Source organism: Salmo salar, chromosome 12 (assembly GCF_965601325.2).
Source record: "Salmo salar chromosome 12, fSalSal1, whole genome shotgun sequence".
Lineage (NCBI taxonomy): Eukaryota > Metazoa > Chordata > Actinopteri > Salmoniformes > Salmonidae > Salmo > Salmo salar.
Genome location: NC_138302.1, coordinates 73940302 through 73964948, shown reverse-complemented (window position 1 = coordinate 73964948; position 24647 = coordinate 73940302). Strand labels below are relative to the sequence as shown.

Below are 24647 nucleotides of genomic sequence, written 5' to 3'. Positions count from 1 at the left end.
TGGGGGAAGATGGACAGACAGTACCAGGGAGAAGGAGAGATGGACCAAGGGAGGGAAAGTGTTGAACAGTACAAGAAAGCTTCTAACAGCTTTTAGGTGGGCATCAAGAGCTACAGATAAGGCCAGGAGGTTTTCCTGACCACATGACTAGACCAGGAAAAACTCTAGGTCCTGGTTCCATGGTCAGGAAAGTATCTAGCTGTATAGACTAAAGTATATTGTGCTTGGTCTACGAGAAGGTTGTTGAGTGTGTAGTTGTGACAGCGGTGGGTCAGAGTCTCCTGCTGGAGGACTTCTCTTCTCTTCGCTTCCCTCTCTGGAGGGAATTCCTGTTGTGATGACACAGTGACCCTCTGCCTCCCTATACACACACACACACACAACCTACCTCCCCAGACGCCCAGTCTGGCAGGAAGTGACCTCGTGGCCTTCCTGTGAGTTCCTCCTGTCTGTTCAAAGGCTCGTCGGCCGCTGCTGGCTCTCCGATAGAAAAACCTCGATTTAGTTATTTTTCCACCCCTTGTCTCCTCCTCTCTCTCTAACTCTCTCTCTCTCTCTCTCTCTCTCTCTCTCTCCCTCTCTCTCCCTCTCTCTCTCTCTCTCTCCCTCTCCCTCTCTCTCTCTCTCCCCTCTCTCTCTCTCTCTCTCTCTCTCTCTCTCTCTCTCTCCCCCCTCTCTCTCTCTCTCCCCCCCCCTCTCTCTCTCTCTCTCTCTCTCTCTCTCTCCCTCTCTCTCTCTCTCCCCCTCTCTCTCTCTCTCTCTCTCCCCCCCCCTCTCTCTCTCTCTCTCTCTCTCTCTCTCTCTCCCTCTCTCTCCCTCTCTCTCTCTCTCTCTCTCTCTCTCTGTTCCTCTCTCTCGCTGTCTCTCCTCTCCTTCTGTTATCTGGGGAAGATAAGGGCCATCTCTCAGGGGGGACATCAAACAGTGTAACACAGGCTTGGGACGGCACCGACAGGGAAACCAGGAAAGGGGACATTTATCACCGCGACACGCACTGACGTTATCGCCACATGCCATGTAGTCTGTACCACTCACCCCTTCACCTCCTCCCTCCCTCCATCCCTTCCTTCCCTGCTTCCATCTCTCTCTTTCCTCAAAAGTCCCCATACAACAGATTCAAGTTTTGGGGTCTCACAGTTTTACTTTCCAACACTGCTAGTCTGTGTGGAGTCTTTCAGACTCCATTTTACAATGTACCTGAGATGCATTGATGGAAGTGGCTTCCTTAAACCTTAATACAAATGCTCTCCAATGGAGTGGGGTAGAAATACTGGGAAATACATTTTAGAGTTTTAACAACAACTAAGTAAGTACATTCTCTGTCTTTCTCTCCACAGCAGCAGATAGGTAACAAGCAGTTGGCCTTCCAGCAGCAGCTCATTCAGATGCAGCAGCTTCAGCAGCAGCACATCCTCAACCTGCAGAGACAAGGCCTGGTCTCCCTACAGCCCACTAACCCCATGCAGAGCCTGCAGCAAGGTACACACACCCAGCCTCACCTTTACCCTTACCTCTCAAATCCCATTACTTCCTTACCCACCAAATCCCCCCTCCTCCATACCTCCCTACTAGACATAGCCCAGAGGTCTGGTTGCCAGTTGGTGGGAGTGTTTTAGTGCTAATAATGACAGTACTAAATAGCTAGCACTGCCCTCAGCCCAGCTATCATCTCAAGCTGTGTACACTCACACACACACACACACACACACACACTCACACACACACACATACTCACACACTCACACACACACTCACACACACACTCACACACACACACACACACACACACACACACACACACACACACACACACACACACACACACACACACACACTCACTCACTCACTCACTCACACTCACATACGCACAGGAGCACAAACACACACACACACACACACACACACACACACACACACACACACACACACACACACACACACACACACACACACACACACACACACACACACAGCCCCAGTACCTACAGCCACATGTGAAGGCTGTTAACTTAGTCAGCTCATAAAAGATAAAAGCTGGGCCTGATTGTTTGTGGAAGGCAGTCATTTGGATAATAAGTAAAATATGCCACCAAATTCAGAGCTCCAAGAGGAGAAAGGAGGGAGTATCTATGTGTGTCTGTGTTAATGCTTGAGATGAGCCAGACACACAGCCCTTCCTTCTTGTTCTGTCTCTCCCTAGTGTGTGTGTGTATGTGTGTGTGTTTATCTGGTCCCCTTGTTTTGTCACAGAGGTTTTCCAGATATGAATGTTGACTGCTGACCACCCCACTTCAGTGTGTGTATATGTGTGTGTGTATGTGTGTGTATGCGTGTTTATGTGTGTGTGTGTATGTGTGTGTGTGTGTGTGTGTGTGTGTGTGTGTGTGTGTGTGTGTGTGTGTGTGTGTGTGTGTGTGTGTGTGTGTGTGTGTGTGTGTGTGTGTGTGTGTATGCTCGGCTCTTCATAACCAACCCCAGCTTTAAGAGTGTACACACGCATACACACACACACACACACACACACACACACACACACACACACACACACACACACACACACACACACACACACACACACACACACACACATACACACAGAGCTTTGGCGTTCCAAAGTGGCCGCAACATTACTAAATCCCCGACTGGCAAGAACACACACAGATCAGGATAGAGTTTCCTCCCCCATCCTCCCTCCCTTTCTCCCCCTCCCTCGCCTCTCTCTCTTCTCTCTATCGCAGTACACTAGCGACTCCCACCCCTCAGTTCTGCAGGCCTAGACTTTTTACTCCAGACTTCACCTCTAAAAGTACTGCACACTGAGTGAGTGTGAAAGACAGACTGTAGATGTTTTAAGAGTAGAAGAGTGGAATTTATCAGACAGCTTTAAACCCTGGGCTTTGGCATCTCCCCCTCTTTCTCTTTCTCTCTCTATCTCTTAGTCTGTCTTTCTCTCTTTCTCTCCTCTTCCTCTCTTTCTCTCTCTCTCGCTCTCCTCTTCTTCTGTCTTACTCGCTCACTCCCTCTCGTCAGAGTGGAATTTCCCTGCAGTGTGAAAGAGCCTGTCCATTGTGACGGCTCAGCCAGGCGTGAGGAAGAGCATTCCTCTGGTCAGCCATGCCATACACACACACACACACACACACACACACACACACAACACACACACACACACACACACACACACACACACACACATATATACACACACACACACACACACACACACACACACACACACACACACACACACACACACACACATATGCGGTATCCAATAAAGATAGCTGTCAGTTTAAATCTATTCACACATACATGCATACACTCTCTCTCTCTCAAACGCACACAGATATACACAGTTTCATTCCTCTAGAGTGAGGATTTTGTTTTGGCTGGCTGAGAGGAGAATGTAGAAGGAGCAGACATAATATTTGGATTTCTGTGTGTGCGCGTGTGTGTCTTTCAGGGAGAGCTTGGGTCAGATGCGGAGGGGGTCAGAGGGTCAGGTGTGTGTGATGGGGGATTGCTGGGTGGACCTTTCTCTCCTCTCACAGTGAAATATGAGGAGAAATAGCTACAACATACACACACACACACACACACACACACACACACACACATATACACATACACACACATACACAGCGCAGCAACAGAAGAAGCGTTGCTAGCATTGGACATCAGTAATTACTAACAGGGAAGGCTGGGGAATAGGGGAGATGTAGAAAGATAACAAAAACCTACAGAAATTAGCCTTTAGCTTCCTCCAGTTCATACCCCATCATTTTCCTCATACTTAACCACTGTGTGAGTGCATGTGTGAGTCTCTCTGTGTGTGAGTGCATGTGTGAGTCTCTCTGTGTGTGAGTGCACGTGTGAGTCTCTCTGTGTGTGAGTGCATGTGTGAGTCTCTCTGTGTGTGAGTGCACGTGTGAGTCTCTCTGTGTGTGAGTGCATGTGTGAGTCTCTCTGTGTGTGAGTGCACATGTGAGTCTCTCTGTGTGTGAGTGCATGTGTGAGTCTCTCTGTGTGTGAGTGCATGTGTGAGTCTCTCTGTGTGTGAGTGCATGTGTGAGTCTCTCTGTGTGTGAGTGCACGTGTGAGTCTCTCTGTGTGTGAGTGCATGTGTGAGTCTCTCTGTGTGTGAGTGCACGTGTGAGTCTCTCTGTGTGTGAGTGCATGTGTGAGTCTCTCTGTGTGTGAGTGCATGTGTGAGTCTCTCTGTGTGTGAGTGCATGTGTGAGTCTCTCTGTGTGTGAGTGCACGTGTGAGTCTCTCTGTGTGTGAGTGCATGTGTGAGTCTCTCTGTGTGTGAGTGCACGTGTGAGTCTCTCTGTGTGTGAGTGCACGTGTGAGTCTCTCTGTGTGTGAGTGCACGTGTGAGTCTCTCTGTGTGTGAGTGTGTGTAAGTCTCTGTGTGTGAGTGTGTGTGTGAGTCTCTGTGTGTGAGTGTGTGTGTGAGTCTCTGTGTGTGAGTGTGTGTGAGTCTCTCTGTGTGTGAGTGCGTGTGTGAGTCTCTCTGTGTGTGAGTGTGTGTGTGAGTCTCTGTGTGTGAGTGCGTGTGTGAGTCTCTCTGTGTGTGAGTGTGTGTGTGAGTCTCTCTGTGTGTGAGTCTCTCTGTGTGTGAGTGCGTGTGTGAGTCTCTGTGTGTGATTGTGTGTGTGAGTGTGTGTGTGAGTCTCTGTGTGTGAGTGTGTGTGTGAGTTTCTCTGTATGTGAGTGCGTGTGTGAGTCTCTGTATGTGTGTGTGAGTCTCTGTGTGTGACTGCATGTGTGAGTCTCTCTGTGTGTGAGTGCATGCATGTAGATACATGTGTAACAGTATTGGGGGTTATGGTGTGGTTTTGTGAGTAATAACTAATATCTAATAACTCTAAATCTACACTCTCCTCTCCTCTCATCCCTCACTCTCCTCTCCTCCCCTCTCATCCCTCACTCTCCTCTCCTCTCATCCCTCACTCTCCTCTCATCCCTCACTCTCCTCTCATCCCTCACTCTCTTCTCCTCTCATCCCTCACTCTCCTCTCCTCTCATCCCTCACTCTCCTCTCTCACTCTCCTCCCCTCTCTCATCCCTCACTCTCCTCCCCTCTCCTCATTCCCCCCCCCCCCCGCAGCCATGTGTCCTGGGGACCTGCAGCAGCTGTGGAAGGAGGTGTCGGGGGTGCAGTCTGCAGAGGAGGCCCTGAAGCAGCAGCAGCAGCAGACTGGAGAGGGTCTGGACCTCAGCACCAACTCTACCTCATCCTCCTTCCCCAAAGCAAACACACACAGCACCCTGCACAGCCTGCACAACGGACAGAGCAACCACACCCCAAAGAGAGACAGATATAGAGACAGGTACAGTTGGGTGCTTTACAAACGTTTCATATGAATGCACCATCGGGGACATATTTCAGAAATGTATTTTATTATCTGGGTAATTGTTAGATGACTGTGTCCCCCGGCGAGAGCTTGTTACGCGGTGGACTGCCAGAGCACTGGCATTTTGAAAAGCTGACACACACACACACATGCTCACACACACACACACATGCTCACACACACACACACATGCTCACACACACACACATATGCTCACACACACATCTGATAGAGCTAGAGAGAGTGTGATGTACAGTAGTGGCAAAAAGTTTTGAGAATGACACAAATATTAATTTCCACAAAGTTTGCTGCTTCAGTGTCTTTAAATATTTTTGTCAGATGTTACTATGGAATTCTGAAGTATAATTACAAGCATTTCATAAGTGTCAAAGGCTTTTATTGACAATTACATGAAGTTGATGCAAAGAGTCAATATTTGCAGTGTTGACCCATCTTTTTCAAGACCTCTGCAATCTGCCCTGGCATGCTGTCAATTAACTTCTGGGCCACATCCTGACTGATGGCAGCCCATTCTTGCATAATCAATGCTTGGAGTTTGTCAGAACTTGTGGGTTTTTGTTTGTCCACCCGCCTCTTGAGGATTGACCACAAGTTCTCAATGGGATTAAGGTCTGGGGAGTTTCCTGGCCATGGACCCAAATTATCGATGTTTTGTTCCCTGAGCCACTTAGTTATCACTTTTGCCTTATGGCAAGGTGCTCCATCATGCTGGAAAAGGCTTTGTTCATCACCAAACTGTTCCTGGATGGTTGGGAGAAGTTGCTCTCGGAGGATGTGTTGGTACCATTCTTTATTCATGGCTGTGTTTTAAGGCAAAATTGTGAGTGAGCCCACTCCCTTGGCTGAGAAGCAACCCCACACATGAATGGTCTCAGGATGCTTTACTGTTGGCATGACACAGGACTGATGGTAGCGTTCACCTTGTCTTCTCAGGACAAGCTTTTTTCCAGATGCCCCAAACAATCGGAAAGGGGATTCATCAGAGAAAATGACTTTACCCCAGTCCTCAGCAGTCCAATCCCTGTACCTTTTGCAGAATATCAGTCTGTCCCTGATGTTTTTCCTGGAGAGAAGTGGCTTCTTTGCTGCCCTTCTTGACACCAGGCCATCCTCCAAAAGTATTTGCCTCACTGTGCGGGCAGATGCACTCACACCTGCCTGCTGCCATTCCTGAGCAAGCTCTGTACTGGTGGTGCCCCGATCCCGCAGCTGAATCAACTTTAGGAGACGGTCCTGGCGCTCGCTGGACTTTCTTGGGCGCCCTGAAGCCTTCTTCACAACAATTGAACCGCTCTCCTTGAAGTTCTTGATGATCTGATAAATGGTTGATTTAGGTGCAATCTTACTGGCAGCAATATCCTTGCCTGTGAAGCCCTTTTTGTGCAAAGCAATGATGACGGCACGTGTTTCCTTGCAGGTAACCATGATTGACAGAGGAAGAACAATGATTCCAAGCACCATCCTCCTTTTGAAGCTTCCAGTCTGTTATTCGAATTCAATCAGCATGACAGAGTGATCTCCAGCCTTGTCCTCGTCAACACTCACACCTGCGTTTAGGAGAGAATCACTGACATGATGTCAGCTGGTCCTCTTGTGGCAGGGCTGAAATGCAGTGTACATTTTGGCGGAGATTCAGTTCATTTGCATGGCAAAGAGGGACTTTGCAATTAATTGCAATTCATCTGATCACTCTTCATAACATTCTGGAGTATATGCAAATTGCCATCCTACAAACTGAGGCAGCAGACTTTGTGAAAATTAATATTTGTGTCATTCTCAAAACTTTTGGCCACAAGTGTACACAGATAGTGATACAGTGTGACTGATGTGTGCTCCATGTGCCCTGTAGAAGAACTGTGCTGGAACTAATTCACACATAGTTACTATGTCTTTAGACTTCCATGATGTGTGTATCTGTGTGTAAGGTATGTGTGTGTGTGTTTGTATAGTGTGTATAGTGTGTATAGTGTGTGTGTATTGTGTGTGTGTAGGATGTGTGTATTTGTGTAAAGTACTGTGCAATAAGCTGGTGTGTGTAATATTCTAGTGTAAACGGCCCTCAGTTCATTTAATTTGTGGTTTTCGCATGTGTTGTCTGGAGTGGAGGACAAACTACTACTCTACTGCCGTCCAGGGGCCAGTTTGGCATGAGTGTATCTGGGTGAACATTATGAGGGGGAAGAGGAGGAGGAGGAGGAAGAAAGGGGGGAGGAGGAGGAGGAGGAAGAGGAGGAGGAAGAGGGGGAGGAGGGGGAAAAGGGGGAGGAAGAGGGGGAGGAGGAGGAAGAAGGGGAGGAAGAGGAGGAGGAGGAAGAGTTGAGGAGGAGTGAATGAGGAAGGGGTGACCTGAGAAATGGTTTGTTCGAATGTGAGCACAAAGTAGAAAAAGTGTTGTGTGTATGTAGTGTTATTATTTGTGTGTGTTGTTGGATATGTGTGTGTTCAGGGGAGATGTGTGTTGTTGGGTATGTGTGTGTTGTTGGGTATGTGTGTGTTCAGGGGAGATGTGTGTTGTTGGGTATGTGTGTGTTGTTGGGTATGTGTGTGTTCAGGGGAGATGTGTGTTGTTGGGTATGTGTGTGTTGTTGGGTATGTGTGTGTTCAGGGGAGATGTGTGTTGTTGGGTATGTGTGTGTTGTTGGGTATGTGTGTGTTCAGGGGAGATGTGTGTTGTTGGGTATGTGTGTGTTGTTGGGTATGTGTGTGTTCAGGGGAGATGTGTGTTGTTGGGTATGTGTGTGTTGTTGGGTATGTGTGTGTTCAGGGGAGATGTGTGTTTCAGATTGTGTGTGTTGGGTATGTTGGGGGTGCATCGGTATTCACCCGTGGGTTGTGTTCATTTCATCTTTAAGAGCAAGACTCTTTGAATGGATCTCCTCCTTCAGCAAGGCAGACCTCGGAGATGAACACCTCATGCCTTACACCAAAGGCGGCCCACTATCCAGCAGCCAGTGAGTAACACACACACACACACACACACACACACACACTCAGAAACACACACAGACCTAACATGCCGAGAATGAGGACATGCTCCCTCTGTGTGGAGGAAGTATAAGAGAGCTAGCTCCTGTGCTATTTGACTGGCCCATGCTAACACTACCCTAGCATTGCTAATAGGGAGGCAGAGGAGACTGAAGGGAGGAGAAAGAGGGGGCTAGCATGCTACAGATAATGCATGGCTGATGTGGACTGGTGTGTGGTTGCCAGTAGTTTGTCGTTTCTGCAGTCTGAGCAGCTTCTGAACTGAGTGGAGTCAACCACAGCCAACACAAACACGCACGCACGCATGCACACACACGCACGCACACGCACACACACACACACACACACACACACACACACACACACACACACACACACACACACACACGCACACGCACACGCACACACAGCACAACCACTGCCAGCACATCTGACCAATGAGAGGGGAAAAGAGAGGAAGGAGAGGAGGGGATGAGTATGTGCTTGTCTTTGGGATGGTCCCATCTGTGAGAGGGATGGTTTGTGTTATACAACCCTGTGATGTGGATCTGGGAGAAGCCTCAACCTTCTCCACACACACAGACACACACAAACACAAACACATGTGAACATTGCTGTTCCAGCCTGTATGTCTCTGCATGCTGGTAGATTTGATGTAAATAAAGTGTGAACTCTCAGTGGGAGTGTGTCAGACATGAGGCCAGGCTGGGCCAAACCTCATCTGCAGCACAATGTGAACCCTGTACACTGGCTACTGGACACACACCAAACACACACAGCCACTGGACCCGCCGTCACTGGCCTGGATCCGGCCCAAACCAGAATCAGCATCCCAGAGCTACACACACACACACACACACAGAGAGAGAGAGAACTGTCTCACCACAATAAAGCATACAGCCACGTCTTAGAAACACCGCCGTATGAGGGATAAGACCACCGCCCTACTCACCAATCAGGCGGGCCGTCTGGAGAGGGGGGGTGGGGACTGGGGCATTGTGAGGATGAACGTTTGAAACGGAGGAACACACACACCATTCTGCTCTTAGCTTCATGTTCACTATGCTCTGATGACAGTAAAGGAACTATGGCCTTAGTGTGGACCAATGGATGCTTGCACTGTGTGTGGACCAATGGATGCTTGCACTGTGTGTGGACCAATGGATGCTTGCACTGTGTGTGGACCAATGGATGCTTGCACTGTGTGTGGACCAATGGATGCTTGCACTGTGTGTGGACCAATGGATGCTTGCACTGTGTGTGGACCAATGGATGCTTGCACTGTGTGTGGACCAATGGATGCTTGCACTGTGTGTGGACCAATGGATGCTTGCACTGTGTGTGGACCAATGGATGCTTGCACTGTGTGTGGACCAATGGATGCTTGTACTGTGTGTGGACCAATGGATGCTTGCACTGTGTGTGGACCAATGGATGCTTGCACTGTGTGCTTTTGCTGCTCAGAGACATGTTTCTGTGGTTCTGATGTGTTTTACTTCACCTGTCATTGGTCATCTCAAATGAGATCACTAATTCCTTTTCCCATACAGTATGTGTTGTCTATACAGTATGTGTTGTCTATACAGTATGTGTTGTCTGTACAGTATGTGTTGTCTGTACAGTATGTGTTGTCTATACAGTATGTGTTGTCTGTACAGTATGTGTTGTCTATACAGTATGTGTTGTCTGTACAGTATGTGTTGTCTATACAGTATGTGTTGTCTATACAGTATGTGTTGTCTGTACAGTATGTGTTGTCTATACAGTATGTGTTATCTGTACAGTATGTGTTGTCTATACAGTATGTGTTGTCTATACAGTATGTGTTGTCTGTACAGTATGTGTTGTCTATACAGTATGTGATGTCTATACAGTATGTGTTGTCTATACAGTATGTGTTGTCTATACAGTATGTGATGTCTATACAGTATGTGTTGTCTGTACAGTATGTGTCTGTACAGTATGTGTTGTCTATACAGTATGTGATGTCTATACAGTATGTGTTGTCTGTACAGTATGTGTTGTCTGTACAGTATGTGATGTCTGTACAGTATGTGATGTCTATACAGTATGGGTTGTCTATACAGTATGTGTTGTCTATACAGTATGTGATGTCTATACAGTATGTGTTGTCTGTACAGTATGTGTTGTCTATACAGTATGTGATGTCTATACAGTATGTGTTGTCTGTACAGTATGTGATGTCTGTACAGTATGTCTGTACAGTATGTGATGTCTATACAGTATGTGTTGTCTGTACAGTATGTGTTGTCTGTACAGTATGTGATGTCTGTACAGTATGTCTGTACAGTATGTGTTGTCTATACAATATGTGTTGTCTATACAGTATGTGATGTCTATACAGTATGTGTTGTCTGTACAGTATGTGTTGTCTGTACAGTTTGTGTTGTCTGTACAGTATGTGTTGTCTGTACAATATGTGATGTCTGTACAGTATGTGTTGTCTGTACAGTATGTCTGTTGTCTGTACAGTATGTCTGTACAGTATGTCTGTACAGTATGTGTTGTCTGTACAGTATGTGTTGTCTGTACAGTTTGTGTTGTCTGTACAGTATGTGATGTCTGTACAGTATGTGTTGTCTGTACAGTATGTGTTGTCTATACAGTATGTGTTGTCTATACAGTATGTGTTGTCTGTACAGTATGTGATGTCTGTACAGTATGTGATGTCTGTACAGTATGTGTTGTCTGTACAGTATGTGATGTCTGTACAGTATGTGTTGTCTATACAGTATGTGTTGTCTATACAGTATGTGTTGTCTGTACAGTATGTGTTGTCTATACAGTATGTGATGTCTATACAGTATGTGTTGTCTGTACAGTATGTGATGTCTGTACAGTATGTCTGTACAGTATGTGATGTCTATACAGTATGTGTTGTCTGTACAGTATGTGTTGTCTGTACAGTATGTGATGTCTGTACAGTATGTCTGTACAGTATGTGTTGTCTATACAGTATGTGTTGTCTATACAGTATGTGATGTCTATACAGTATGTGTTGTCTGTACAGTATGTGTTGTCTGTACAGTTTGTGTTGTCTGTACAGTATGTGTTGTCTGTACAATATGTGATGTCTGTACAGTATGTGTTGTCTGTACAGTATGTCTGTTGTCTGTACAGTATGTCTGTACAGTATGTCTGTACAGTATGTGTTGTCTGTACAGTATGTGTTGTCTGTACAGTTTGTGTTGTCTGTACAGTATGTGTTGTCTGTACAGTATGTGATGTCTGTACAGTATGTGTTGTCTGTACAGTATGTGTTGTCTATACAGTATGTGTTGTCTATACAGTATGTGATGTCTATACAGTATGTGTTGTCTATACAGTATGTGTTGTCTGTACAGTATGTGATGTCTGTACAGTATGTGATGTCTGTACAGTATGTGTTGTCTGTACAGTATGTCTGTACAGTATGTGTTGTCTGTACAGTATGTGTTGTCTGTACAGTTTGTGTTGTCTGTACAGTATGTCTGTACAGTATGTGTTGTCTGTACAGTTTGTGTTGTCTGTACAGTATGTGATGTCTGTACAGTATGTGTTGTCTGTACAGTATGTCTGTACAGTATGTGTTGTCTGTACAGTATGTGTTGTCTGTACGGTTTGTGTTGTCTGTACAGTATGTGATGTCTGTACAGTATGTGTTGTCTGTACAGTATGTGTTGTCTGTACAGTATGTGTTGTCTATACAGTATGTGTTGTCTGTACAGTATGTGATGTCTGTACAGTATGTGTTGTCTGTACAGTATGTGTTGTCTATACAGTATGTGTTGTCTGTACAGTATGTGTTGTCTGTACAGTATGTCTGTACAGTATGGGTTGTCTGTACAGTTTGTGTTGTCTGTACAGTATGTGTTGTCTGTACAGTATGTGTTGTCTGTACAGTTTGTGTTGTCTGTACAGTATGTGTTGTCTGTACAGTATGTGTTGTCTGTACAGTTTGTGTTGTCTGTACAGTATGTCTGTTGTCTGTTGTCTGTACAGTTTGTGTTGTCTGTACAGTATGTCTGTACAGTATGTGTTGTCTGTACAGTTTGTGTTGTCTGTACAGTATGTGTTGTCTGTACAGTATGTGTTGTCTGTACAGTTTGTGTTGTCTGTACAGTATGTGTTGTCTGTACAGTATGTCTGTACAGTATGTGATCTCTGTACATCTGTTATGTTAGCTTCACATAATTCTAACCTGCTATTTTTCTCTTCCCCCTCTCTCCCCCCTATCTCCTTCTCTCCCCCCTCTCTCTCCCTCTCTCTCTCTCTCTCCCCACACCCACCCCTCTCTCCCCCCTCTCTCCCTCTCTCTCTCTCTCCCTCTCTCTCTCTCCCCACACCCACCCCTCTCTCCCCCCTCTCTCTCTCTCTCTCCCCACACCCACCCCTCTCTCCCCCCTCTCTCTCTCTCTCTCTCTCTCTCCCTCTCTCTCTCTCTCTCTCTCCCCACACCCACCCCTCTCTCCCCCCTCAGCCATGAGGAGCATGCAGGTTCCCATCCTCTCTATGGCCATGGAGAGTGTAAATGGCCTGGCTGTGAGGCTCTGTGTGATGACATGGGACAGTTCATCAAGTGAGTAACATCCACCAACGACTCTCCTCCACACAGCCAGGGTGTGTCAGTCAGCCCATGCTACAAAGAATGGACGGGCCCCTATTGCTGACGGATTGTCACTTTCACTCTTCCTAGCATGACTTTCTAGTGACTAGTGTAGGACTCGCTCTACAGTAAGTACTACTATATCAGTCAGCCCAGACAGTACCAGCGAACGCAGCGACTAGCCAGTGCTGAGTGTCAGTCAGTGTAGCTTTCTACAGCCTTCCATCAATAATGAATCAGTTGCTATCGGTTACATCAGGCTCCCTTGGTAGAGCAGAGCGTTTTGTTATTGTGTGTCCGTCTACATTATTTAACAGCTCTCTCTCTCTCTCTGTCAGCCTTCTCTCATCCCTTTATCCCTCACTTCAATCCCTCTATCTCTCTTTACGTGGTGTGTAGTGAGAGAACCTGTGACATGGTGCTGATAAGGTATCAAAGAAACCTACGCCTTATAAGATAGCACAAGTCATTCAGTGTGTGTGTGTGTGTGTGTGTGTGTGTGTGTGTGTGTGTGTGTGTGTGTGTGTGTGTGTGTGTGTGTGTGTGTGTGTGTGTGTGTGTGTGTGTGTGTGTGTGTGTGTTACCTGTCTGTATCTGGAACCTCCCGTCTCTAGCTGATTAGTGTTGTGCTCCCAGAGTTCTGTGCTCTGAAGGGTCAAGCAAATTGTTTCCACGCTTCGTTAGCGGTTTACTTAATTAGCTCATTTACAATCACAGCTCTTTGTTTCCATGGCGCTAGCAAAGACTTGAAACAGCAGCTCCCTCTGTCCATCTCCCCCTGCTTTCCTTCTCTCTCTTCTCTCTGCCTTTCTTTACCTCTCTGTCTTGACTGTTTGCCTGTTTGGAGTCTTTGGGGATGGTGTGTAAAGTGGAGAGGGAGGGGTGAGGGGGTAATGCTGGTGGGAACAAGGGGTAATACATCTAAGCCTGATGTAAACAGTTAGTTGTCACTATTTGTTAGCGTGATGACACAACACACAACATGTCAGGCGAACAAACTCACCAATACACACAGGCACATTCCACTGAGATCCTCATATCTCTACAACTATCAGCTTCAGGACAGTCCACGTGTGGCTAACACATAACAAACCCATAACAAACCCCTAGCAAACCCATTATGAATCTTTTAAAAGAGGCCAAAGGAACCCTTAACCAAGGCTTTACCAAAACCTAACAATGCTCTGTAAGGTAGAGAAACAGACTTTATAATTATCCACTGAGATAATATCTGGAGGGATAGTGTGTATTAACATGGCATGGTACACACACACTCACATGTATGCACACACATACCCAGAGGAGGTGTTGTGAAATGATGGCAGCGGACAGTCTGATCAAAGCCAGAGGCAGGCTGGGAAAGTTTTGAGAGGAAAGCTGTTGTTTGGTGTCTTATTTCACACAGCCTCAGGGCAGGTGGTGCGAGAGGGGGAGCGAGAGGAGGAGGGAGAGAGAGAGAGAGAGAGAGAGACAAACCAAACAGTGACAGATAAAGCCGTCAGGTCGACAGTGCGCTCCCCTCCAGCCTTCCTTAGTCATCGCTCCGGGCAGGAAGAGACGAGAGACGAGAGGAGACACTCTTCTATTTCCAACTCTTTTCTTCCTTCTGATCTTTGATCTCTCTCTTTCTCTCCCCCTTTCCTCCCATCCCCTTTATTCTCTTTGTCCCGCCACTATCCTCTTCCCATCACCTCTTTTCTTCTCTTCTCCTCTTCTATCTAATTTAATTTTCCTGAATAGTAGAGACATTTACTAATTTCCCCTCCTGTCTCTTTCTCTCGCTCTGTGCTGTCTGGTATAGTACTTTGTTGGCTGTGGTTAGTGGGGCTGATGGTAATGTGTAATGTGGGTTGAATCCTGGGCTGAGAGGGCTGAGGAGTAAACAGAGACTCATTGTCGGGACGCACAGAAAAAACCTGGCTACTGTTTATGACTGAGCCACAGAGTTGGAGGGGGGGGGGGGAGAATGGAGGAAAATAGGACAAAATTATGTTGGAGTGGAGGATTATAGAGAGAGTTAGGGAGTGGGGGTGTAAAGAGAGAATTAGGGAGTGGGGATGTAAAGAGAGAATTAGGGAGTGGGGGTGTAAAGAGAGAATTAGGGAGTGGGGGTGTAAAGAGAGAATTAGGGAGTGGGGGTGTAAAGAGAGAATTAGGGAGTGGGGGTGTAAAGAGAGAATTAGGGAGTGGGGGTGTAAAGAGAGAATTAGGGAGTGGGGGTGTAAAGAGAGAATTAGGGAGTGGGGGTGTAAAGAGGGAGTGGGGGAGTAAAGAGAGAGTTAGGGAGTGGGGGAGTAAAGAGAGAGTTAGGGAGTGGGGGAGTAAAGAGAGAGTTGGGGAGTAAAGAGAGAGTTAGGGAGTGGGGGAGTAAAGAGGGAGTGGGGGAGTAAAGAGAGAGTTAGGGAGTGGGGGAGTAAAGAGAGAGTTGGGGAGTAAAGAGAGAGTTAGGAAGTGGGGGAGTAAAGAGAGAGTTGGGGAGTAAAGAGAGAGTTAGGGAGTGGGGGAGTAAAGAGGGAGTGGGGGAGTAAAGAGAGAGCTAGGGAGTGGGGAAGTAAAGAGGGAGTGGGGGAGTAAAGAGAGAGTTAGGAAGTGGGGGAGTAAAGAGAGAGTTGGGGAGTAAAGAGAGAGTTAGGGAGTGGGGAAGTAAAGAGGGAGTGGGGGAGTAAAGAGAGAGCTAGGGAGTGGGGAAGTAAAGAGGGAGTGGGGGAGTAAAGAGAGAGCTAGGGAGTGGGGAAGTAAAGAGGGAGTGGGGGAGTAAAGAGGGGGAGTAGGGGGAGGGTGAGATCATATTTTGTTATTATTATCATGCACTTGTGTTGAGCCGTCTATCTATGCCGGGATTAGCCATGCCATGACATCATTGTTATTGGTTCATTTCTTCTCTCAGTCTGATATTGCCAAACTCACTTAAAGACATACACACATAGTCTCAGAGTTGTCATGAGCAGAAAAGAGGTCCCGTGTAGTCCTTGTTCACAGATAGTCAGAAATACACAAATCATTTAGAAACTCCAGAAAACTTGTGTAATGGCACATAGTTGAACACATACAGTCAGGGCAGGCAGCAGCAACCTGCAAATAACCCTGGTAATGACAGAGGGAGGGAGGGAGGGAGGGAGGGAGGGAGGGAGGGAGGGAGGGAGGGAGGGAGGGAGGGAGGGAGGGAGGGAGGGAGGGAGGAGGGCGAATGGGAGGGAGAGGGAGAAGGGGAGGGAGAATGGGAGGGAGGGAGAATGGGAGGGAGGGAGAATGGGAGGGAGGGAGAATGGGAGGGAGAGAGGGAAGGGGAGGGAGAATGGGAGGGAGGGAGAATGGGAGGGAGGGAGAATGGGAGGGAGAGGGAGAAGGGGAGGGAGAGAGGGAGGGAGAATGGGAGGGAGGGAGAATGGGAGGGAGGGAGAATGGGAGGGAGAAGGGGAGGGAGAATGGGAGGGAGAGAGGGAGAAGGGGAGGGAGAGAGGGAGAAGGGGAGGGAGAAGGGGAGGGAGAATGGGAGGGAGAGAGGGAGAAGGGGAGGGAGAATGGGAGGGAGGGAGAATGGGAGGGAGAGGGAGAAGGGGAGGGAGAGAGGTAGAATGAGATTGAGAGAGGGAGGGAGGGAGGGAGCGAGGGAGGGAGGGATGGAGAGGGAGAAGGGGAGGGAGAGAGGTAGAATGAGATTGAGAGAGGGAGGGAGGGAGGGAGCGAGGGAGGGAGGGAGGGAGGGATGGAGAGGGAGAAGGGGAGGGAGAGAGGTAGAATGAGATTGAGAGAGGGAGAAGGGGAGGGAGGGAGGGAGGGAGAAGGGAGAATGGGAGGAGAGAGGGAGAAGGGGAGGGAGAGAGGAAGTAGGGGAGGGAGAAGGGGAGGGAGAGAGGAAGAAGGGGGGGAGGGAGAGGGAGGGAGAAGGGGAGGGAGAAGGGGAGGGAGAGAGGAAGTAGGGGGAGGGAGAGAGGAAGTAGGGGAGGGAGAAGGGGAGGGAGAGGGAGAGGGAGGGAGAAGGGGAGGGAGAGAGGGAGAAGGGGAGGGAGAGAGGGAGAAGGGGAGGGAGAGAGGAAGTAGGGGAGGGAGAAGGGGAGGGAGGGAGAGGGAGAAGGGGAGGGAGAAGGGGAGGGAGAGAGGGAGAAGGGGAGGGAGAGAGGGAGAAGGGGAGGGAGAGAGAGGAGAGAGGGGAGGGAGAAGGGGAGAGAGGGGAGGGAGAAGGGGAGGGAGAGAGGAAGTAGGGGAGGGAGAGAGGAGGAGTGAGGGGAGGGAGGGAGAGGGGAGGGAGAGAGGAAGTAGGGGAGGGTGAATGGGAGGGAGAGAGGAGAAGGGGAGGGAGAGATGGGAGGGAGAGGAGGGAGAAGGGGAGGGAGAGAGGGAGAGGGGAGGGAGAGAGAGGAGAGTAGGGGAGGGTGAATGGGAGGGAGAGAGGAGAGGTGAGGGGGAGGGTAGAATGGGAGGGAGAGAGGGAGAAGGGGAGGGAGAGAGGAAGTAGGGGAGGGTGAATGGGAGGGAGAGAGGAAGTAGGGGAGGGTGAATGGGAGGGAGAGAGGAAGTAGGGGAGGGTGAATGGAGGGAGAGAGGAAGTAGGGGAGGGTAAATGGGAGGGAGAGAGGGAGCGGGATGCTGGGAAAGATCAGAAGGTCCTGCGTCCTCCCACAGCAGAGGAAACAAACATCACCGCCATTGTGACACAACACACACACTCTATCTCACACACACACTCACATATAATCACGCACACACACACACGCGCACCCACACACACATATTTCAGGGCAGAAGTGTATTAGGAGTAAATCAGAGATTAGGTCCTCTCTCTCTCTGTTGCTATGAAAACACATGAGCTCATGTCCAGGTGTTCTTCTCCCACACTGAGGTCACACACACACACACACACACACACACACACACACACACACACACACACACACACACACACACACACACACACACACACACACACATGCACTAAAAAATAATAAGGTTATATTGAAATGATATACATCTATAATGTACTTTTTTACATAACTCCCTCCCCTCACTCTTACAATCTCTCCTCCACTGTGTAAACTGTCTGGTTGTTTTGTTCTGAGTTCAACAGTTGACTCTTTCATGTTTTGACTTTGTTCTGTTTTTCTGTGAGGAGGAAGTCTAGTTTATACTCTGAAGTGTTTGGTGCAAGCCCACTATTGTGTGTGTTTCCATGTGTCTGTTTGGACAGGAGTGTGAAGCCCTCTGGTCTCTTGAAAAACTCTAAACAGGAAAATAAACAACTATCTGCAGTCACATAAATGTGAATATTTATTTATATGAAGTCATCATTGGTATCTGCTGCACCCTGCACACTCACATGTCTCCCTACTGTCCTCTTCCAATGACAGACACAGTGGCACATATGTCTGGTGTTACATTGAATATGTGTGAATATGGAAGAAAATAAATAATGGCTTAATATGATTTGTTTTGCTTGACATTAACGGGTTATAACCCAGCTATATCCCTCTATCTCTCCCCCTCCTCTCCCTCTGTCCTCCTCTCCCTCTATCCTCCTCTCCCTGTGTCCTCCTCTCCCTCTGTCCTCCTCTACCGCTATCCTCCTCTCCCTCTATCCTCATCTCCCTCTCTATACTCATTTACAAAACTGAGCATCGCAACTCGAAGGAGAGAGGGGGGTGTCTGGGGCTGATTATGGCTCGTGTAATTACGTGTGTGTGTGTGTGTGTGTGTGTGTGTGTGTGTGTGTGTGTGTGTGTGTGTGTGTGTGTGTGTGTGTGTGTGTGTGTGTGTGTGTGTGTGTGTAATTACGGTGAGGAGTGATGCACGCTTTGCCTGTCCCTCCCTCATGGATAAAAAAAGCGTGTCAGAGAAAATATGCAGGATTTAATTATAGACAAATTAAAATTGGTAATGAAATTGGGCATGAACAAACTACAAATAGTAGATGAAAAGAGAAGACTATCCCTAGGGGAGTGAGCCACAGATAGTGGTGTGTGTGGGGGTGGGGCTGGGGGTGGGGCTGGGGGTGGGGCTGGGTGGATTGTGGCTGATTACAGAAATGTAAAAAAATAAATAAAGGGGAGGGGATGCATATCCTTGTCTTATTTTTCACGCGCCCAGACAAAAGTGTTTTTCTCTGTAGTGTGTGTGTGTGTGTGTGTGTGTGTGTGTGTGTGTGTGTGTGTGTGTGTGTGTGTGTGTGTGTCCACGAGTCATTCGTTATTTGTCTGAGCAGGTTTTTGTCGTATTTGGTTCTCTTCAGTATAACTGAAAATAACTGTTTTTAGGCACGAATTCCGCGTGTTTATGAAAGCAAATTATTCTTCAAATTGGATGGTCTTTATCTCCTTCACTCCCCCTCTCTCTATCTCTATCTCCCTCTCTCCGTCTCTTTCTTTTCCTCTGTTCAGAATGCTGTGCGCCACAACCTGAGTCTGCATAAGTGTTTTGTGAGGGTAGAGAACGTGAAGGGGGCCGTGTGGACGGTGGACGAAGTGGAATACCAAAAGAGAAGACCACCAAAGATGACCGGGTACAAACTCATCACACACATTTATCAGCTAGCCAGCCAGCCAGCCAGCCAGCCAGCCAGCCAGCCAGCCAGCCAGCCAGCCAGTCAGCCAGCCAGCCCTGGCTCTGATGGATGATATGCATGCAGTGCCTTCAGAAAGTATTCATACAACTTGACTTAATCCACATGTTGTTGTGTTACAGCCTGAATTCAAAATAGATGAAATAGTTTTTTTCTCACCCATCTACACACAATACCCCATAATAATAAACTGAAAACATGTTTTTAGAAATGTTTGCAAATGTATATTAAAAAATAAATAAACATATCTGATTTACATAAGTATTCACACCCCTAAGTCAATACTTTGTAGAAGCACCTTTTGTGGTGATTACAGCTGTGAGTCTTTTTGGGTAAGTCTCGAAGAGCTTTGCGCACCTGGATTGAACAATATTTTCCCATTATTCTTTTAAACATTCTTCAAGCTCTGTCAAGTTGATTGTTGATCACTGTTAGACACCCATTTTCAAGTCTTTCCATAGATTTTCAAGTAGATTTAAGTCAAAACTGTAATTCGGCCACTCAGTGTCGTATTGGTAAGCAACTCCAGTGTAGATTTGGCCTTGTGTTTTATATTATTTATTTTATTTATTCATTTTTTATTTTGACTAGGCAAGTCAGTTAAGAACAAATTCTTATTTACAATGACAGCCTACCCCGGCCAAACCCAGACGACGCTGGGCCAATTGTGCACCACCCTATGTGACTCCCAATCACAGCCTGTTGATACAGCCTGGAATCGAACCAGGGTCTGTAGTGACGCCTCGAGCACTGAGATGCTGAAAGGGGTATTCGTCTCCCAGTGTCTGTTGGAAAGCTGACTGAACCAGGTCTTCCTCATCTTCCACATTTTGCCTGTGATTATAGCTGTATTTAGTTTATTTTTATTCTAAAGAATTCCCTAGTCCTTGCCAATGACAAGCATACCCATAACATGATGCAGCCACCACCATGCTTGAAAATATGAAGAGTGGTACAGTGGTACTCAGTGATGTGTTGTGTTGGATTTTATTCAGGACAAAAAGTTCATTTTTTTGTAGGATTACTTACGTGGCTTATTGCAAACAGGATGCATGTTTGATCCATCCTCAGTTTTTCTCATATCACAACCATTACATTCTATAACTGTTTAAAATCATCATTGGCCTCATGGTGAAATCCCTGAGCAGTTTCCTTCCTAGGAAGGACGCCTGTATCTTTGTAGTGACTGGGTGTATTGATACACCACCCAAAGCCTATTTAATAACTTCACCACTCAAAGGCATATTCATCGTCTACTTCTATTCTACCAATCTGTGCCCTTCTTTGCGAGGCATTGAAAACCCCCCCTGGTCTTTGTGGTTAAATCTGTGCTTGAAAATTCACTTCTCGATTGAGGGACCTTACAAATAATAGTATTTTTTATTTAATTTAACCTTTATTTGACTGTTTGGGGTAAAGAGATGAGATAGTTATTCAAAAATCATGTTATTATTGAACAAGAAATGATAAGCACATTTCTTATCCTGAACTTCTTTAGGCTTGCCATAACAAAGGGCTTGAATACTTATTGACTCAAGACATTTCAGCATTAATTGTTTTATTAATTTCTAAAATAAAAAAAATAACATTCTACTTTGACATTATGGGGTATTGTGTGTAGATCAGTGACACAAAATCTCAATATAATCCATTTCAAATTCAGGCGGTAACAACAAAATGTGAAAAGAGTAAAGGGGTGTGAATACTTTCTGAAGGCACTGTACAGTGTGCGTGCATGTGTGCGTGCGTGTGTGTATGTGTGTGTGTGTGTGTGTGTGTGTGTGTGTGTGTATGTATTTCCCATTTGTGGACACCATTACTGTGCGGCTGTGTATGATGCAGGCTTGTTACCATGTGTAATCAAACACCCAGAGGACAGAGGCTTGTTAGAGTGTATCAACAGCTTTCTGCACAACTTCCAGAGAAATCAGGACAAATTACACAATCAAACACACACACATACACATAAACATGCCTGCACAACAGATATCAGAGACTGGGAGTCACTGGCTGTGTGTGTGTGTGTGTGTGTGTGTGTGTGTGTGTGTGTGTGTGTGTGTGTGTGTGTGTGTGTGTGTGTGTGTGTGTGTGTGTGTGTAGAGCATCTGTTTACAGTATGTGTGTATGTTTCTGTGTGTGTGTGTGTGTGTAGAGCATCTGTTTACAGTATGTGTGTATGTTTCTGTGTGTGTGTGTGTGTGTGTGTGTGTGTGTGTAGAGCATCTGTTTACAGTATGTGTGTATGTTTCTGTGTATGTGTGTGTGTGTAGAGCATCTGTTTACAGTATGTGTGTATGTTTCTGTGTGTGTGTGTGTGTAGAGCATCTGTTTACAGTATGTGTGTATGTTTCTGTGTGTAGCAGGTGCGTTTGTTACACTTGTTAGTTGTTTTTGGCTGGACCAACTCTTCTGCACACATGTACTCAATATGGGTTTATTTCCATTCCCCCATATCTTTCTCTCTCTCTTTCTCTCTCTAGGAGTCCTACTCTGGTGAAGAATATGATTTCAGGCCTGGGCTTCGGTTCCCTAAACGCCAGCTACCAGGTTAGTGTATACACACACACACACACACACACACACACACACACACACACACACACACACACACACACACACACACACACACACACACACACACACACACACACACTAGTTCGCAGGTGAGGGTTGTCACAGTGACACGTGTGCGATAGCCAGTCACAATCAAGTGCACTAATATCAATTTCCTCTTATAATTAGTGCATTCCCTAACGACACATACACCTGCCCTAACACTCTCACACGTACAGACACACACCTCCCCACACACACACAAACATTCTACTCCAGCCGACTTTGACTCAGATGATTTATAGCATCAAGTATTTGTCAATTAAGGTCACTGAATAAAATTAGTGCCTGTCCTAGAAAATCAATTTCAGTGCCACTCCTATCACTCCTATCACACACTCTCTCTCTCTCTCTCTCTCTCTCTCTCTCTCTCTCTCTCTCTCTCTCTCTCTCTCTGGGCGAACCAACCAACACATCTCTCTCTACCCCCCTAACCCACCCCGACTCAAACCAACCAACATATCTCTCTACCCCCCTAACCCACCCCGACTCAAACCAACCAACATATCTCTCTCTGCACCCCTAACCCACCCCGACTCAAACCAACCAGCACATCTCTCTACCCCCCTAACCCACCCCGACTCAAACCAACCAACACATCTCTCTCTACCCCCCTAACCCACCCCGACTCAAACCAACCAGCATATCTCTCTACCCCCCTAACCCACCCCGACTCAAACCAACCAACACATCTCTCTCTACCCCCCTAACCCACCCCGACTCAAACCAACCAACACATCTCTCTCTACCCCCCTAACCCACCCCGACTCAAACCAACCAACACATCTCTCTACCCCCCTAACCCACCCCGACTCAAACCAACCAACACATCTCTCTACCCCCCTAACCCACCCCGACTCAAACCAACCAGCACATCTCTCTCTACCCCCCTAACCCACCCCGACTCAAACCAACCAGCACATCTCTCTCTACCCCCCTAACCCACCCCGACTCAAACCAACCAGCACATCTCTCTCTACCCCCCTAACCCACCCCGACTCAAACCAACCAACACATCTCTCTCTACCCCCCTAACCCACCCCGACTCAAACCAACCAACACATCTCTCTACCCCCCTAACCCACCCCGACTCAAACCAACCAACACATCTCTCTACCCCCCTAACCCACCCCGACTCAAACCAACCAGCACATCTCTCTCTACCCCCCTAACCCACCCCGACTCAAACCAACCAACACATCTCTCTCTACCCCCCTAACCCACCCCGACTCAAACCAACCAACACATCTCTCTCTACCCCCCTAACCCACCCCGACTCAAACCAACCAACACATCTCTCTCTACCCCCCTAACCCACCCCGACTCAAACCAACCAGCACATCTCTCTACCCCCCTTACCCACCCCGACTCAAACCAACCAACACATCTCTCTCTACCCCCTTAACCCACCCCGACTCAAACCAACCAGCATATCTCTCTACCCCCCTAACCCACCCCGACTCAAACCAACCAGCACATCTCTCTCTACCCCCCCTAACCCACCCCGACTCAAACCAACCAGCACATCTCTCTACCCCCCTAACCCAACCCGACTCAAACCAACCAGCACATCTCTCTACCCCCCTAACCCACCCCGACTCAAACCAACCAACACATCTCTCTCTACCCCCCTAACCCACCCCGACTCAAACCAACCAACACATCTCTCTCTACCCCCCTAACCCACCCCGACTCAAACCAACCAGCATATCTCTCTACCCCCCTAACCCACCCCGACTCAAACCAACCAGCACATCTCTCTCTACCCCCCTAACCCACCCCGACTCAAACCAACCAGCACATCTCTCTACCCCCCTAACCCAACCCGACTCAAACCAACCAGCACATCTCTCTCTACCCCCCTAACCCACCCCGACTCAAACCAACCAGCACATCTCTCTCTGCCCCCCTAACCCACCCCGACTCCACACACACACACACACCGACAAGCCTGCACATACTGTACCATTAAACCCTTGAGCAGTGAAGTGTAGAGTTCAGGAGCCCCCTAGTGGTTGTAAGGGGTTAACCTGAAAATGTAGTCACCCTGCCTTGCTCTAGTCTTCAGCATTACTCAGTATCAGCAAGATCTCAACAGGACTCACCAGTCTAAGCATCTCTATTGCCTCATAAATCTATGAGTCCTTCATACTAACAAAGTGTATTTGTGGATCCATAAGTACTTGAAGTCTATTTGGATGTGTGTGAGTGTCTTTTAAATGAAGTACCATTGTAAACAATGGTTATTGTAATGTAAACCTGTGTGTTTCTGTCTGTGTGTGTGTCTGTGTGTGTTAGGCGGCCCTTGCAGAGAGCAGTCTGACTCTGCTGAACAGCCAGGGCCTGGTTAACCCCTCCTCTGCTGCCAGCCTCAACATGCTACACGGGATGGGTCACAATGACGTCAGCTCCACTGTGGAACAGGTCAACAGCAATGGTAGCTGCAGCCCTACACTCAGCCCACAGCAGTATGGGTAAGACACACACACTCACACACCCTCTTTCTCTC

At 47.5% G+C, this 24647-nt stretch overlaps 1 protein-coding gene across 1 annotated transcript in view; it reads left to right on the top strand.

The window, feature by feature from the left end:
- Positions 1 to 24647, top strand: part of LOC106565700 (forkhead box protein P4) — a 182401-nt gene that overhangs the window by 151683 nt on the left and 6071 nt on the right. Inside the window, exons 6-13 of the mRNA XM_082959567.1 lie at positions 1338 to 1479; positions 5114 to 5336; positions 8234 to 8332; positions 12847 to 12945; positions 18158 to 18161; positions 19221 to 19465; positions 22006 to 22072; positions 24437 to 24612. Coding sequence (XP_082815693.1) covers positions 1338 to 1479; positions 5114 to 5336; positions 8234 to 8332; positions 12847 to 12945; positions 18158 to 18161; positions 19221 to 19465; positions 22006 to 22072; positions 24437 to 24612 — 1055 coding nt within the window. The remainder of the gene's footprint in view (positions 1 to 1337; positions 1480 to 5113; positions 5337 to 8233; positions 8333 to 12846; positions 12946 to 18157; positions 18162 to 19220; positions 19466 to 22005; positions 22073 to 24436; positions 24613 to 24647) is intronic.